Raw genomic sequence first — 17,898 nt, forward strand, 5'->3', positions numbered from 1 at the left:
GAATGGGACTTAGTCGTGAGTCATGACTAACTTAAGCCCCATTCTTTTCAACATCCTACCCTAAGTACACTTTAGTTGGATTCTAACCTTTGAGTCTGGATTGTGTCCCTCCCTTGCACCCAGCTGTGCCCCAGGTGACTTTGGTGGGCTGCTGGGTTCTATCGTAGTCCAAACCAGTCATACGCAAGAGTGTCTCTAACATTTGAAATGCTGGAGGGTATGTATTGGTGGTGCACAGGCGGAATTTTTGACTAACAACCTTTAATTCAGGGCCTTAAGCATTGACACTTTCAATATCAGCCAAATTTCCCATACTCTGTTCTTGTTAATCTTTTGTAACCCTTATTTTGGCCTTTGCTTATAAGCTGTCTTGGTAGGCACAGTGTCACTTCTGTGTTCTCTGCAGTTCTTAATGTGCTAGTGGTGCTTTAAGGCAGCAGTACATCTAATTTGTAAGTGACTATATTCCCTAGCAGGGAAAACATCTGTGTATACTCCACATTTAAATATCTCAGTCTTTCCTGAATAATCATGCTAGGCTTGTTTGTGAAAACCACTTGCATCAGTGTCAACAGAGAGCATAAATATAGGAATTCAGTTATGAAAACATGCAAATTAGCATTTTATTGTAACAAATGATTAGGAACCTCATAAGAATGATTGGATTTGTATAGAAACAATGTTTAGATGTGATGCCTTCCCAGTATTGCAGCTTGTTTCAATTAAGGGTTATATATTTTTCTTCTTGGCTTGTGAAAAATATTCATTTCCTTGCTTACAAACTTTGGCTGCATTCCACCAAAGCTGTACATGTACAAATGGGAAAACAACTCATGCAGACAGAGATTTCTTTGCCATTTCCATAGTAGCCCTTCACACTGCTGAAAAGGAAAGCTGCATTTCCAGCTGAAACATGGCTAGTCTCTTCAGCAGTGTACAGTACATTTTTGTTGTCTGAGGCGGACAAGTCCCACCCCCACCAAGTCAAAGGCTGGTCAAGTCATTTTTTCTCCCAAGACAGGAATTGCCACAAGTGCCTGTCCTCCAACTTGCCACTAAAAATGCAATACTACTAAATTAAATAACCAACAATTTGGTGACCCAAAATCATCTGGCGGAGATGGCTCCCCCATTCTGCTTGAGCATAGGGCTGGCCCTGCCAGGGAGAAATGACTGGCATGGAAATTTCAGAGAAAATTCTGACTACCTCCACCGTATTCCATGTGAACATGTTTTGTTGGATCATATCTGTTGTTTTTGTGATGAAGGTGAAAGCCTGAATCTCTGGATTCTGGGATTCACTCTGCAATCCTATTAAAATTTACATGGGAATAAGTCTCATTGAACTCAGTTGGACTTACTTCTGAGTAGACATATAGGGTCAGTTAAAGAAGGACCATGAAAATGAAAAATATTAACCTAAGAAAAGGTTGTCTATACTTATATAGTTTACTAATCATATCCATGTTGAATCAAGTGTGATCAGTGTTTTCAAATTAATGTAAAACTTGGCTTCTGGCACCCACAAAATTTGTTCATTCAGTGTTGGGGAGATGCCAAAAATTATGGTCTCATCTGCTTTGGGTTTCTTGGCATTAGGGTTTTTTTTATGGCAATAAGAGGACAAAAGTGATACTAGGCCGAGCTGACAGTCCTTTAATTGGAGGGTTGTGCTATTTTTTGAACAATATACAAATGTCATTACAGTTGCATCTTCCCTTCCTCCAAGAAAGTCAAGGTAGCATGCATTATTCTTTGTCTGCCATTACCCATTTTATCACACCAGTCCTGTGTAATAGCTAAGGTTGGTCCATGGCTGAACAGACATATGAATCTTGGTCTTCCTTTCCTAGGTTTGCCCTAGGCCAACATGTAGGAATGGGTGGATCACTTACCCCATTCCGGCTGGGGGAGTCTGCAGGCGGGGGGAGGCGATCCGTCCCCCTCCGGAATCCATCCAGGCTGGTTCCGCTCCTCGTTGATCCTGCAGAGCCGGTCACCTGCTCCGCATCACTGGCGATATGGCTGGCAGCCATTGCAGTGCCGTATCACTGTGCTAAGTCTCCAGATGCAAATGGCATAGTGGTGCCATTTGCAACCGTAAAGCTGGTAAATTAACCTAAATGCAGCCGTAGGCGGCCGGCTCCGCAGGATCAACCTGCAGAGGGAGTCGACCCAGACGGATTCCGGGGGGAGGCCGAGGTGAGTGCTTCGTTCTGCCACAGGCCCCAGTGAGGCCGGATTCTTGGAATCCGGCCTCACTGGGGTCCATGGCAGAATTCTCCCCCATCCCTACCAACATGGGATGGCAGAATTCTCCCCCATCCCTACCAACCACTACACTACAAATATTCCACACAAGGAAAACAAAAACAAAATGTGTGTATATTAATATAATGTATCACATCGTTTTCTCTCAGCCACCTAAAAATTACAGACAGAAAAGTATCTAAATTTTCATTCATGTCCTATATTAAACAAGTGATTTACTTTCTCTATAATCATGTTTAATAATTTTACCACATAATGCTTACATTTTCCTTTCTTACGTGTGTTTACTCAGAAATATGTCCCACTGTATTCTGTGAGACTTGCTCTCTTGGGTAGCCTTGGTACCAATGGGGGATTTCCTCCCCAATGCAAATAGGAGCTTCAGAGGAGAGATTTTCATCAGGGCCACAACAGAGGAGAAACACACACACACACAGGCTGCAATCCTGATAATATTTATTGTATTGTATTTATTCCATTTATATCCTGCCCTTTTTCCTCCTTAAGGTACGCAAGGCAATGTATATAATCCTCCTCCTCTCCATTTTATCCTCACAACAACAACCCTGCGAGGTAGGTTGGGCTGAGAGTCTATGACTGGCCCCAAATCACCCACTGAGCTCCCATGGCTGAGTGGGGACTAGAACCCGGATCTCCTGACTCTCAGTCCAACACTATAGCCACTACACTACACTGGCTCTCTCTATTACACACACACACACACACACACACACCTGATATTTGCATTTTTTAAAAAAATCTGCACATTAAATGCAAAAGATGCATTTAATGTGACATCTAGTTGGACCCTAGGCCCAAATAATAATTCAGAGTTTGGCTCATGAAAAACATTGATTATGTATTTTTCTATTATTGTCTATTTTTTATCCAGTTTCAACTTATTTATTGTCACAGCAGAATTTTGATTTATTTATTTATTTATTTATTTAATTTATTAATTGCCCATCTGGCTGGTCACCCAGCCACTTTGGGCGATGTACAACATTAAAAACAGTTCAAAACAATAAAATTCAACATTAAAAATACCACATTTCTAAAATTACCCTAACCAACCCCAAATACCTACCTGAACAACCATGTTTTTAGTGCATGGCAGAAGCTCATTAAAGAGGGGGCATGGTGGAGTTCCCTAGGGAGGGAGTTCCACAGAGTGAGGGCCACCACAGAGAAGGCCCTCTCCCTCGTCCTCACCAGCCTAGCTGTCCTGGATGATGGGACAGAGAGAAGGCCATCCGAGGCTGATCTTGTTGAGCAGCCTATCTGGTGTTGCTGGAGGTGCTCCTTGAGATAGGCTGAGCCAGAACCATGTGGGGTTTTAAAGGTCAAAACCAACACCTTGAATTTGGCCCAGAAAACAACTGGTAACCAGTGCAACTCCTTCAGCACTGGAGTGATGTGATCTTGCCGGCGGCTGCCTTTAATCAGGCGAGCTGCCGCGTTCTGTACCAGCTGCAGTTTCCGAACCATCTTCAAGGGTAACCCCACGTAGAGCGCATTACAGTAGTCTAAACAAGAAGAGACCAGGGCATGTACTACTGATGGGAGCAGATGGTCAGGAAGGTAGGGGTGCAGCCACCGTATCAGATGGAGTTGGTACAGTGCTGTCCAGCTCACAGCTGACACCTGAGCCTCCATGGACAGCTTAGAGTCTAAGATGACCCCCAAGCTGCAGACGTGGTCTTTCAAGGGTAGCCGTACCCCATTCAACACCAGGTCAACATCCCCCAGCCTCCTCTTGTCTCCCACCAAAAGCACCTCAGTCTTGTCAGGGTTCAGCTTCAGCTTATTCCTCCCCATCCAGCCACTCACCGTCTCCAAACATTTGGACAGGGATTCTACGGCCAACCTTGGTGAAGATCTGAATGAGAGGTAGAGCTGCATGTCATCCGCATACTGATGACACTGCACCCCAAACCTCCTGCTGATAGCCCCCAGTGGCTTCACATAGATGTTAAATAGCATCGGGGAGAGGATAGAACCCTGTGGCACCCCACAAGTGATCGGCCACAGTTCCGAAACCTCCTCTCCCAGTGCTACCCTCTGGTACCTGCCAGAGAGGAAGGACTGGAACCACCGCAATATGGTGTCTCCAATGCCCAACCCCTCCAGGCAGTCCAGGAGGATACTGTGGTCAATGGTATCGTATCAAAAGTAGGGATGGATGAAAGTCCCTTACCTTATCCCGCAGCTTGCTTCGTGGTGGGGGGGAGGCGCTCCGTCCCTCTCCCCAAAATTCTGGGCGGGGTGGGAGGTGCCCCATCCCTCCCTGCTGAAATTCTGGCTGGGAGGAGGTGCCCCGTCCCCCCGGCCGAAATTCTGGCCGGGGGAGAGGCGCCCCATCCCTCCAGCCACGAATCTTGTCTCCTGCCGGGATGCAAATGGCAGCGGCCGTAGCCGCCGCCGTTTGCATCCCTGCAGTCAGCCATGATAGGCTACGTAAATCCTTATGTAGCCTATCACGGCTGACTTTGACGGGGGGAGAAAGCGCGTACGCAAATGGCGGTGCCCATGGGCGCCGCCATTTGCGTTCCTTATTTGGGTACGTGTAGTCTACATAAACATTTACGTAGACTACGGCGAAAATAAGGGCGATGCTATTTGCGTACGCACTTCCCCCCCCCCCAAAGTCAGCCGTGATAGGCTACGTAAGGATTTATGTAGCTTATCACGGTGTTTTTTGAAAATCTAGCCATGATAGGCTACGTAAATCTTTACGTAGCCTATGCCTATCACGTTTGTTGTTGTTGTTTTTACTGGGAAATGGCGGCGGTGGCAGCCGGTCGGAAGACCGGCCGCCGCCGCACCACCGCCACACCGCTGCTGGGAGGCGCCAGGGACATTCGCGCAAGGTAAGTCCCATCCTGGGGTGGGGAGGACCGTTTCTCCACCAATTTCGGGGGGCCGAATGCGTTGGCATTCGGCCTCCCGGAGTTTCGTGGAGAAATTCTCCGACATCCCTAAAAGCTGCTGAGAGGTCAAGAAGAACAAGGAAGAAGCATTCACCCCTATCCAGAGCCTTCCTCATATCATCCACCAAGGCGACCAAGGCCATTTCTGTCCCATGCCCAGGCCTGAAGCCCGACTGAAATGGGTCTAGATAATCGGCTTCTTCCAAGTGTGTCTTCAACTGCATCACCACTATCCGCTCAATCACCTTGCCCAAAAATGGCAGATTCAAGACTGGGCGAAAGTTGTTCAGAACTTGGGGATCCAAGGAGGGCTTCTTTAAGAGTGGTCTTATCACTGCCTCCTTGAGGGCTGATGGCATCACTCCCTCCTCAAAGGAGGCGTTCACCACCGCCCTGATCCCCTCACCCATTCTCTCTCTGCAGTCCATAATGAGCCAAGATGGGCATCAAATAAGCAGATGGTCGGCCTTACAGATCATAGAATCATAGAATCATAGAATAGTAGGGTTGGAAGGGGCCTAAAAGGCCGTCGAGTCCAACCCCCTGCTCAATGCAGGAATCCAAGTCAGAGCATCCTGACAGATGGCTGTCCAGCCTCATCTTGAATGCCTCCAGTGTGGGAGAGCCCAATACCTCCCTAGGTAATTGGTTCCATTGTCATATTGCTCTAACAATCAGGAAATTTTTCCTGATGTTCAGCCAGAATCTGGCTTCCTGTAACTTGAGCTCCTTATTGTGTCCTGCACTCTGGGATGATCAAGAAGAGATCCTGGCCTTCCTCTCTGTGACAACCTTTCAAGTACTTGAAGAGCGCTATCATATCTCCCCTCAATCTTCTCTTCTCAAGGCTAAACATGCTCAGTTCTTTCAGTCTCTCTTCATGGGGCTTTGTTTCCAGTCCCCTGATCATCTTTGTTGCCCTCCTCTGAAGCCTCTCCAGTAGGGATGTCAGAGAATTCCGCGACGGATCTCGGTAAGGCCGAATGCCAGTGCATTCGGCCCCCCGAACGAAGCCCCCGCCCCCCAACCCACGAAAGGCACGCGAAACTTACCTGCTCCTGTCCACGCTGCTTTGCGAATGGCGGCCATCCTGTGGCCGCCATTCACTTCCTCTACATAGCCGTGATAGGCTATGTAAATACTTACATAGCCTATCACGGCTAATGCAGGGACGCCATTTGCATACGCTGGGGTTTTTTTCCCCCCTACGTAAATATTTACGTAGCCTATCACGGCTAAATACAGGGATGCAAATGGCGGCGGCTATGACAGCTGCCATTTGCGTCCCTGCAGGGCTGCCCAGTGGCTGGATGTCCAGCTGCGGGTGGCCGGAGCCGGCCGGCGGCTCCGCGGCTTGGCCACGGAGTGGAGCCAGCAGGGCAGGATTCCAGGGGGGAGGATCGGATCGCCTCCCCCCCAGTCGACGATTCTGGGGGGTGGGACAGAGTTCCTTCCCCCCCCCAGCGGAAACAGAACAGAACGGAAGCTAAGTGTTTCATCCATCCCTTGATTCGTCTGGTAGGACTTGTTTTTGACAAATCCATGTTGGCTTCGAGTAATGCATTGTTTTCAAGGTGCTTCCAGATGGATTGCTTTATCATCTGCTCCAGAATTTTCCCAGAGATTGATGTCAGACTGACTGGTCTGTAGTTCCCAGGTCCCTCCTTTTTACCCTTTTTGAAGATAGGGACAACATTAGCCCTTCTCCAGTCATCTGACACTTCCCCCATCCTCCATGATTTCTCAAAGAGAATAGACAGCGGTTCTGAGAGTTCTTCTGCCAGTTCCTTTATTACTCTAGGATGCAGTTCATCTGGCCCTGGAGATTTGAACTCATTCAAAGGAATTAGGTGTTCCTTGACCATATGCCTGTTGCTCTCAAGTTGCAATCCTGCCCCTTCAGCCTATACTTCGCCTTTGCCAGGGGGGTCATAGAGCCTCTTTTGGGAGAAGACTGAGCCAAAGTAGGAATTGAGCACCTCTGCCTTTTCTTTGTCATCTGTTATAATTTTGCCATCCTTATTTAATAGCTGAACAACCATTTCTTTCCTCTGCCTTTTACTATGCACGTAGCTGAAGAAAGCTTTTTTGTTGTTTTTAGCATCCCTCGCTAACCTCAGCTTGTTCTCAGCTTTAGCCCTCCTGACACCATCCCTGCAATTCTGTGCTACCTGCCTGTACTCTTCCTTTGTTACTTGGCCTTCTTTCCACTTCCTATATGTGTCCTTTTTTGTTTTCAGGTCATCCCTAAGCTTTTTGTGTAGCCACATGGGCTTCTTCTGTTGTCTTCCACCTTTTCTTCTTGTTGGAATTGTTTGTAATTGTGCCTTGAGAAGTTCCTTTTTTAAAAGCTCCCACCCATCTTGGACTCCTTTTCTCATTAGCGTCACTTGCCATGGGACCTTACTGATCATTGTTCTGAGTTTATTAAAATCAGCTTTCCCAAAATCCAGGGTACGCATTTGACTACACTCAGCTTTTGCTTCCCTTAGAACCAAGAACTCAAGTACAACATGCTCGCTTTCCCCCAGAGTTCCTGTAACTGCTACTTTATCCACTAAGTCATCTCTGTTGGTTAGGATCAAGTCAATGATAGCTGATCCTCTAGTTCCTTCGTCTACTTTCTGAAGGAGGAAGTTCTCCACCACACAAGTCAGGAATTTCCTGGAGGGGCCATGTTTTACAGAATTTGTCTCCCAACAAATATCGGGGAAATTGAAATCCCCCATGACTACGACATCATGCTTCCTTGAAACATTGGCTATTTGCTTTTCAAAAGTTTCATCCTCGTCTTCTCCTTGGTTGGGTGGCTGGTAGTAGACTCCGACCACCAGGTTCCTTTTATTCTTTGCTCCATTTATTTTCATCCAGATGCTCTCGATGGGGCTACCAAGCTCATCCTCCTGTATTTCTGTGCAGAGATATGTATTTTTCACATACTGTGCAACCCCACCTCCCTTTCTGTTCCTCCTGTTCTTTTTGAACAAGTTATATCCTTCAGTTGCTGTATTCCAGTCATGAGAGTCATCCCACCAAGTCTCAGTTATACCTATCAAGTCATAATTTCCCTCCTGTATTAAGAGTTCAAGTGCATTCTGTTTGTTTCCCATACTCTGGGCATTAGTATATAGACATCGAAGACCATGTGCTTCATAGTCTGGCTTTCTTCCTACATGTGTCTGAAGACTATTATTGAGCGCTATCAGAGCTGTTCTCTCCATTGCAGTGCATGCGCCTACGTCCATTGTTACCCCCAACATTACATCTCCCTTCCCCGTAGGATTCAGTTTAAAGCCCTCCTGATGAAGTTCTTCATGCTGTGGCCAAACACATTCTTCCCATCCTTTGTGAGGTGCAACCCGTCCCTTGCCAACAGCCCATCTTCCAGGAAGTATAGCCCGTGGTCCCAGAATCCAAATCTCTCTCGTCGGCACCACCTTTGTAGCCAGTCATTCACCCGGAGTATTTTTCATTCCCTTTCTATCCCTCTTCTAACTACTGGAAGTATGGATGAGAAAACTATCTGGGCCCCAAAGTTCTTGAGTTTCCTTCCCAAAGCTTCAAAGTCTGACGTGATCTCTTCGTAGCTCTGCTTGGCGGTATCATTTGTTCCCACATGGATGAGAAGAAAGGAATACCTGTCAGTGGGCTTTATGACTGCAGGCAACCTTTCAGTCACGTCTCTAATCCGTCCTCCCGGGAGACAACATACCTGGCGAGTCCATGGGCCTTCGCGACATACTTGGGTCTTGATCCCACGCAGCAAGGAGTCTCCCATTACTACCACTCTTCTCTTCTTCTTGTTGTAGGCCTGGGTTTCATCGCCTCTGTTTGACTGACCTTCAGCCTCTTGCTCACTCTCATGTAGGTTCCCCTGTGATTCTTCCTCTGCAGGCTGTCCTCCAGTCTCATCTGCAAGTACCTGGAATCGGTTCCACAGCTCCACTGCTTCCACTGGTGCAGAGTGGCGTCTAGTTCTTCTCCTAACTGTCACCCTTTTCCAAGGAGTATCCTCAACTCCATTTTTCTTCACCTCAGCATTTCCCACTGCTTTATCTTGCTGTTGCTCTTCAAGCTTCTGGTCTTCCCTTTGCTGCTGTAGTTCCCCCATTCTGTCCAAGAACTCTTATTCCCCGGAGGGTCGACAGTCACCGCTCCAGTCCACTTAATTTTCTTCCAGCAGCATGATCAACTTGCACTTGTTGCAGGTGTAGGCCATGTTGTTCTCAGGCAAGATGAAAGCACCTTGTCCACTTCATCAGAAGGAAGAAGCTGGAACTGATCCCACAAAACCGGTCTGCCACAGGCCGCCTCTTGCTCACTAACTGCATCCACAGTGCACGGAATAACACTCCTAATCCGATCAATTTTATCTGCAAAGTGCCTTGCCAAGGCCTCACAGGAGGCCTTAGAATGCTCCAGTGGTTCCGGAGCGACTGGACTGACCAGGCTGCAGACCACTTGGAACAGCCTCCTGGGACAGCACTCTGCAGACACAATAGAGGCAGCATAATATTCCTTTTTTGCTGCCTTCACTGCCACGTGATAGGCTGAAGATACAGCTCTAGCCTGTGTCTGATCGTCTTTGGAGCAAGACTTCCGCCACTGGCGCTCTAGCTGTTTCACCTCCTGTTTCAGAGCTCATAACTGCGGATTGAACCATGGTGCGGTCCGAACACTGTTCAGGGGGAGAGGGCGTTTCAGAGCCACCCGATCTAATGCCCCAGTGATTGCGGCATTCCAGCCACCCAACAAGGTCTCGACCAAGTGGCCATTGGCATGCTCCAGAGGATCCCCAAGTGTGTTCAGGAATCCATTCGGATCCATAAGACGCCTGGGGCAGACCATTTTAGTGGGTCCTCCACCCCTGCGGAGGGGTTGTGGAACCGAGAAGTCTAACATCACCAGATAGTGATCTGACCATGACAAGGGGGTGGTGGATCTACCCCTGACTTCCAGATCACTCCCTGCTTCTCCAGAAACAAACGCAAGGTCTAATGCATGACCGGCTACATGGGTGGGCCCAGTTGGAATAGGGTGCAGCTCCCAGGAAGCCATGGTCTCCATGAAGTCCCGAGGTGCCCCCGTGAGGATGGCCTCTGAATGCACATTGAAGTCCCCCAGCACCGATAAGTTAGGAGACTGCACACGCACATCAGAGACCACCTCAAGCACCTCGGCCAGGAAGTCAGTTGTGCAGCGGGGTGGACGGTACACGAGCAGAATCCCCAGACTGCCCTTTGGGCCCAACCTCCAGTACATGCACTCAGCAACCTTGGTCTCCCAGAGAGGGGGTGTGGTGAAGACCAAGGATTCTCGGTAGATAACAGCCACTCCCCCGCCCCAATCCCCAGCCCTCAGCTGCTGTGCATACAAAAATCCAGCTGAGCACATGGCTGCCAGAGTTGGAGCAGCGGCCTCAGCCAGCCAGGTCTCCGTAATACATGCCAGGTCTGCACCCCCATCCAGGATCATGTCGTGGATGAGGGATGTTTTCTGGGTAACAGACCTGACATTGCAGAGCAGCAAACGAAGGCCAGAAGGTGGAGTCATGCCTCCCCCAGCCATCCTTTGGCTCTGGACAGGCCCAGAACAGGGGACAGATATTACACATCTTCCCCTTGTTCCCCTTACCTGGCATGGCCTGCCCCTAGCATTCTGCCAGTGCCTGCTGCCCAGCATCGATATATTCTGGCCCCCAATGCTCCCCCCACTGCCTCCATCAGATGGACACATGCCCTCTCACTCTCGCCTATCAGGCAGGCTACCCACTCCTAAAAACACAACAGAATCCCCCCCAAATTAAAAAAAACAATGTTAAAAATCCCCTTTAAAAATACTGCCAGGCAGGAGTCCACAACGGTGGTGGTGGTGGTGGTGGCACAGCAGCAGCAGGCACACCTCTTGCCCAGGTGGTGGCAGCTCCTCCTGCAGGCCCTGGCTCTCCATATGCTAAACATTTTCTTTTCTTTCTACAGCTACGAAAGACCAGCTGGCAGCCTCTTTTGGAATGGAAATGTCCCAAGCTGGGTTCAGCGCCCATTATTCCCAGGTACATTAAGCAGATTGAAGTAGAAAATGTTGTTGTTCTTGTTGTTGTTAAAAGAAACAGTTGTGTATAGTGTACATTGTCTTGAATGTCCCCAGAAAAAAAGAATAATATAATGTGTTTTAGGAACAAATAGAATGTAATCCTATACATATCTACTCAGAAGTAAGTTCCATTGAATTCAATGGGGCTTTCTCCTTTGCAATCTTAATCTACTTTATATTGCACTCTTAACCTACTTCACTGATGGTACCTCATTCCATACGATCTGTAAAACACCATCAAGCAAATGTGAAAGGGTGTGTGAGGCTATAGGCACTTGTGGTGAATAAGTCAAAAATTCTGGGAAATCATATGAAACTGTACACTGAACCATCCTGGCCAATATACCATTCCAGCTCTACTAACTATACATTTTCTCTGAGGCTACTAGCAGCTACTAATACATATATGCCAACCCAAGATATTTTGCTGCTTGGAGCAGAGCACTAAATGCCAACCCCACCCTGCTCCCCACTTTAAAAGGTCTTGCTGCACAAATCAGACCTCAGTTTCTGTCTTCTTCTAAATTCCATTTTTGGAAGGAGATGATAGGCTGGCCTTGAATACAGGCACAATCCTATGCATGATCAGACAGAAAATCCTATGCATGTTTAGACAGTCTTCGGGTGCAATCCTTTGCATGTTTAGACAGAAAAAAAGTCCTACAACCCATGCTGGCTGGGATATGGTGGGAGTTGTAGGCCTTTTTTTACTGTCTAAACATGCATAGGATTGCACCTTTAATCGCTTTTTCTTCCCTTTTGCTCACTCTAGACCAAATACAGACATGGCGAAAGGCTGTATATGCACATGAACTCCCTCCTGAAAACATGGCAACACAAGCCTTATTCACAGCCAATGGTCACGTGCTGACAAGTCCCACCTCCCAATGTCAACTTGCCCCACCCTAATGTCCATGCATTCAGTGCACATGTCTACCTACAGTGAGGACGCTTTCACAGGTACAGCTGTCCATGTGAAGGCATCTACAGGATATGGAACTCTATGCAACTGGGATTCCAGATGACGTGGACCTGTGAAGGCTTCCTCACTGCAGTCAGTTGTGCTGAATGCGTGGACATCAGGGGGAGGGGCAAGCTGCTGGGCATGACATCAGGGGTGGGGCCAGTTTGATGGGGCCCTCTCCCTGCTCATATGTTGATTCAGCAGATAAGCATTAATTGTGAATAGGGCTCAAGAGTATGGAATGAGATGATGATGGTCAGTGGAGGTTGGTGGCTCCGATTTTGGTGGGGCTATGAATCCATCTGGGTTCCCGTCATAACCAGTGAGAACTCTAAAGGGGATAGGGTTCAGCACTTTGGGGGGGGATAAGGTTCAGCACTTTGGATAGCTCCTTTAGAGTTCTGGCTGGGCCTGACTGAAATCCAGAATGGATTCACAACCCTACCAAAATCAGAGCCACCAGCCTCCACTGATTATTGTGATGCTGAATTGTCAAATTGAGTGAACAAGGGAAAAATAGGACACATTTACAACAGATTTGGAAGGTGGTTCCCTGACCAGCTTCCATATAATTATGCCAATTTCTGAACCAACGAAATATCTGGAACAGCTGTTATATATGGTGTCACATACAATTCTAGTTTCCTTTAGGGATGTTGGAGAAATCCACCATGGATTCAAATGAGGCCAGATTCTTTGGAATCCGGCCTCAGGAATCCACGGCGGATTGGCACCATTTACCTCCGCTGCAGGAGGATTGGAGACGGAACGGCACTTGGCTGCTTCTTCCACTGGAGCCGATCACCTCCTCCTAGGGTTGGCGGAGAATTTCTCCCCGAAACTTCGGGGGGCCGAGCGCCAACATGTTCGGCCCCCCGAACAAGTTTTGGGGAGAAATTCTCCGCACCCCCCCCCCGCCCCCCGCACACACACCGCCGGGATGGGACTTACCTTTGCTGAATGTCCCTCCCGGTGGCGGGTCCAGCCGGCGGTTCGGCGGGTGTTCGTCCGGGGCGGGAGCAGCAGCCGGTCTTTCGACCGGCTGCCACCACCGCCATTCCAATAAAAGAAAAGAAAAAACGCCCCCGTGATAGGCTACGTGACGATTAACGTAGCCTATCACAGCTAGATTTGCAGCTAGATTAACGTGATAGGCTACGTTAATCGTCACGTAGCCTATCACGGGTGACTTAAAAAAAAAAAAGCGCGTACAGATAATGGCAGCCCCCATAGGGAGCCGCCATTCCCGTTCCTTATTTGGTCGCTGTAGTCTACGTAAAGATTTACGTAGACTACGGCGAAAATAAGGGCAATGCTATTTGCGTTTCCCTTATTTTCGCCGTAGTCTACGTAAATCTTTACGTAGACTACAGCGACCAAATAAGGAACGCGAATGGCGGCTCCCTATGGGGGCCGCCATTTGCGTACGCGCTTTTTTTTTTTAAGTCACCCGTGATAGGCTACGTGACGATTAACGTAGCCTATCACGGCTGACTTTGCAGATCTAGCCGTGATAGGCTACGTTAATCGTCACGTAGCCTATCACGGGGGCATTGTTTATTTTTTAACTTTTTAGTTCATGGCTGGGCGAGGCGAGGCGCCTCCTCCCCGGCCTGAATTTCGGCCGGGCGAGGCGGGAAGCCTCCCCCCCCCGGCCTGAACTTCGCGGGGGGAGCAGCGAAGCGCCTCCCCCCCACCGCGAAAAGCTTCGAGGACAGGTAAGTGACTTTCGTCCATCCCTACCTCCTCCGCGCCAATCGCCATTTCTTTAAAAATAAAAAAAATGGCGATCAGCAGGATGTCCATAGACTTATATGCAAAATAGAGCTGTGAATCTTGCATATAAGCCTATGGACACATAGACTTATACGCAAGATTCACGGCTCTATTTGTGTATAAGTCTATGGACACATCCTGCCGATCGCCTTTTTTTAAAAAAGAAAAGAAATGGCGATCAGCGCGGAGGAGGTGAACAGCTCTGGCCAGCAAGGTAAGCGGCCCTATAGCTGGTGCGGCTCCGCGGAATCCTCGCAGAGCACAGCCACTCCGGAGGATTCCGGGGGGGGGGAGGAATGGATTGCCTCCCCCCACACACAGATTCTCCACCGGAATCGACAGTGGGGAATCCGTACATCCCTAGTTTCCTTCTTTCCTTTTTCAGTTTTGTTATGGTTATCCTTTTCTCAAGGGTTTATGCTTTAATTGTTGTGAATAAACAAAACTCAGTAACAATTCCAAGTTTAAAAAGAAATCAAAACTATATTGGTTAGGTAAGAATGCTCTCAAGTTACTACTGGCATGCAGTTTCTTTGTTTATGTCATGAGCAGATCATCACTCCCTTCAGCTGTCCTTGTTTGCCCAGAACAGTCCCATTTTTTGGCTTCTGCCTCAGGTAAATCCCTCCAAGAAGATAATAATATAGTAAAGACTACATTGTATGGTTTGTGTCATGAATGATTTCTCCCGCTGTGTAAGGACTGGATCATGCTTGGAGCGGTTGGAGCATATGACTGGAATGGAACCGTTGTCATGTTGAAGGGGAGCGCCTCACTAATCCCAAGCAATGACACCTTTTATGATAAGTCTTCAGAAAGAAATGAGCCCCTTGCGGCTTACTTAGGTGAGGAAGTATTCTTACTTTTCTCTTAGCTACCTGCTGTATGTCCTATTTTTACAACAAGCTGCATGAGTAAAAAAAAAAAAGAAAGAAAGAAATGCTTTAGGTCCGCACTCTTGAGATCAGGGTTGGAGGGCCTGCTTGTGTGCCTGCTGGTAAAAACAATTAGGATGGCAGACCTGAGGGATAGGGCCATCTCGGTAGCGCCCCACCTCCCACTTGTGGAACTGTATGCCAGTTGACATCCACCAGGCCCCATCATTTCAGGCCTTCAATTGAGCCAGGGCCGTAAAGACTTCCCTTTTCACCTTGGGCTCTAATTGAGCTAGTTTATTGGGTGCCATTGCGTAGATGGTGGTTCTAATTTTTAAAATGTTGATATTTTATTCTTGAGGTCCACAGAATGCAGTGTCTGTTCTGGATCTACTATAAGCATCTGTGCTAATAATCATCAGCACCTAGTGGCCCCCTATGTGTTGTAAGAATTGCTGGGATAATGTATGTGAAATGCTTCAAGCATTTGGAACAGTTCAATGCATGTGAAGTGCTCTGAGCACATAGAACAAGGCCCTCCACTATATTCCACAATATAGTGGAAGAACTGGCTGCCTTGGTGTAGCTAGGATAGACTCTAGTGCAGGGGTGGAAAACCTCAGGCTTGGGAGTTAAATCCAGCCCTCCAGGGGTCCTATCCAGCCATCCAGGGTTTCCCAGTGGTTCCTTCATCTTCTTTCTTCGCAATTGACACACTCCAGGAAACAAAGCTCTAGGATAAAACTACTTTATTGGTTAATGACTAGCTTCATTACAAATGCAAATTCTAGGAACTCCCAGACTGCAATGAACCAGCTAATCCGCACATCTGCGAATATCAATAGAGGATACGAAGTGGAAGTTAGGAAAGTTGCCAGCAGTCTGGGCAGAACTTCATGGACAGACTAGCTTCACAGAGATGACCCTCCCTTAAGGCAGCTCCCTCCTAAGTTGGCTATCATGAGTGGCCAACCTGGTGGGGCATCTTAGCTCTGCCCCTAACTTTTCCCGCTTCACTCTGCAACAGATTCTCGTGTCCCTCAAGTCTTGCCCTTGCCCCCATCCTCCTCCTCAACTTGCATTCCTGTGATGGAAGAATGTGGGAGCTGTTCAGCCTGTGCCATCTGTGTGTCAAGGTCTTGGGAAGAAAGACTTGCCATATCTGGGCTCACTGGGCAGGTTGCCTCCTAGCTGTTCCCATTCTGAATCTGAGCTGCCAGACATCTCCACACGCTCAGATTCATTCCAGACACCCAGATGGCCACACTCCCTTCCTTTGGCTCCATACATTTTCCCCCAACCACCGATCGTTTGGTGGTGTCTCAGCCTTTGTGGAGTTTTATCCTATTCTAAAAGGTTGAAATGCCTCACCTAAAGCTTAGTTACTGGCAATAAGAACTTCACGCTATAATAGGCTGGTATGTTTTTGTATTTCTGGCTCCACCTCCTGTGCACATTCTCACCATGGGAATGTGGCCCCCGAAAGGTTCTCTGAAATGGAATTCAGCCCTCAGGCTAAAAGTGGTTCAACACCCCTGCTCTAGCAGAAAGATACTTATGCTTGCTTTTTTTAAAAGCACAAGTAGGTATTGCCGAAATAATCTAAGAATGAATGCTATGCCTCTGATTCCTTAGGTTATACAGTAAATTCAGCCTCAGTCCCTGGAGATGTGCTATACATTGCTGGCCAACCTCGATATAATCACACTGGTCAAGTTATCATATATAGAATGAGAGATGCAGATATAGAAATCCTTCAACAAATAAGTGGGGAACAAGTAAGTATGCATAGTAAAATACTGCTGAAACGTCATCCATATATTTGTAAAATACGCAATGTTAAGAGAAATTAACATCAGAGAATAATAGCTGCATTTGAATTATGGCTGCATTTCTGAAAATATTAACTTGTGACTAGAGCAACTTAAAAGCAATGGAGTGGTGTGTATGATTGCGCAATGTTCATTTCAACTATCATCAGATGCATTCGTGCCGCACATATGATCTGTGCAATCCATGTGTTTCATGGAAAATGTGGATTTTCACATCGGATTCTCAAACTGTTTTAATTGTGCAAATGGGCTTGGTCTAAATATTTGATGGTCCCCATGTGATCACCTCCAGGAACTGTGCCAGCTCCAGGTTTTTGAGGGCCCTTAGGCCAGACACCCCAGTGGGCCCTCTCCCTTAGTAAGTCTACCTTCTCGCCACCATTGTCACCAGCTGCTGTTGCTCCTCATCCTCTTTCTCCGCATTGCCACCACTTCCTGGCTTGATAGCTGGTGGACAAGTGGGCAGTGGCATCCACTGCTCCTCCTCCTCACCACCGTCATTGTCTGGGCCAGAGCAAGAGGCAGGTGAGCAAGCAGGCTGCAGTGATGAAGAGGTTGCCTTCCTAGATCAACCTAAAGAATTGCCTTTATGGGTTCATCTTGCATGCCACTCTGTCACAGAGACACAGACAAAGACAGACACCTGCCCCAGGAAACTATGTTAATGAATTACGTAACAACTCCCAACGTCCCGGGTAGCCTCCATTTGTGCCAGGTGTGGGGAGCAAGGGGAGCAGCCAGGGGTGCAAAGTGACTCCACAGCAGTGGTGCTGAGGAGCTTCTGGGTGGCCAGATCAGTTGTGTGGATGAAAGAGCCAATTGAGACTCCAATTGGCTGGATGGGGGTGGGTGGGCAGGGCTTCCTAGGTGGACCAGAAGGAAGACCTGCTCCTCTGGTCTGCACTGGGCCTCTTTAAGCCAGCCCAAGCTGCTGCAGCAGCCCAGCTCCCTTGACTTATGGCTTATACTTAACATAGCTATAATATCCTGTGTTTAGTAACAGGCAAGCTCCCCCACTCCCCTCTTGGAGAAAGTCTGGGGATTTTCTGGAAGTTCCGCAAGAAACCTTGAGAAGACTAAACCTCAGGGAACTTTCGCCCTGTCCATCCTGCCAGTCCCTTCCCTACTCCCCAAACGTACCCTGACTAAGTGGAAAG

At 48.0% G+C, this 17,898-nt stretch overlaps 1 protein-coding gene across 3 annotated transcripts in view; it reads left to right on the top strand.

Moving 5' to 3' along the window:
* The window catches only part of ITGA1 (integrin subunit alpha 1), a 165,838-nt gene that overhangs the window by 86,560 nt on the left and 61,380 nt on the right, over positions 1-17,898 (top strand). For all 3 annotated transcript variants that reach the window (XM_084833194.1, XM_084833193.1, XM_084833195.1), the window contains exons 10-12: positions 11,180-11,253; positions 14,735-14,879; positions 16,545-16,687. In XM_084833194.1, coding sequence (XP_084689320.1) covers positions 11,180-11,253; positions 14,735-14,879; positions 16,545-16,687 — 362 coding nt within the window. The remainder of the gene's footprint in view (positions 1-11,179; positions 11,254-14,734; positions 14,880-16,544; positions 16,688-17,898) is intronic.

Source organism: Heloderma suspectum, chromosome 2 (assembly GCF_057233095.1).
Source record: "Heloderma suspectum isolate Gila_16-S chromosome 2, 16-S_ref, whole genome shotgun sequence".
Lineage (NCBI taxonomy): Eukaryota > Metazoa > Chordata > Lepidosauria > Squamata > Helodermatidae > Heloderma > Heloderma suspectum.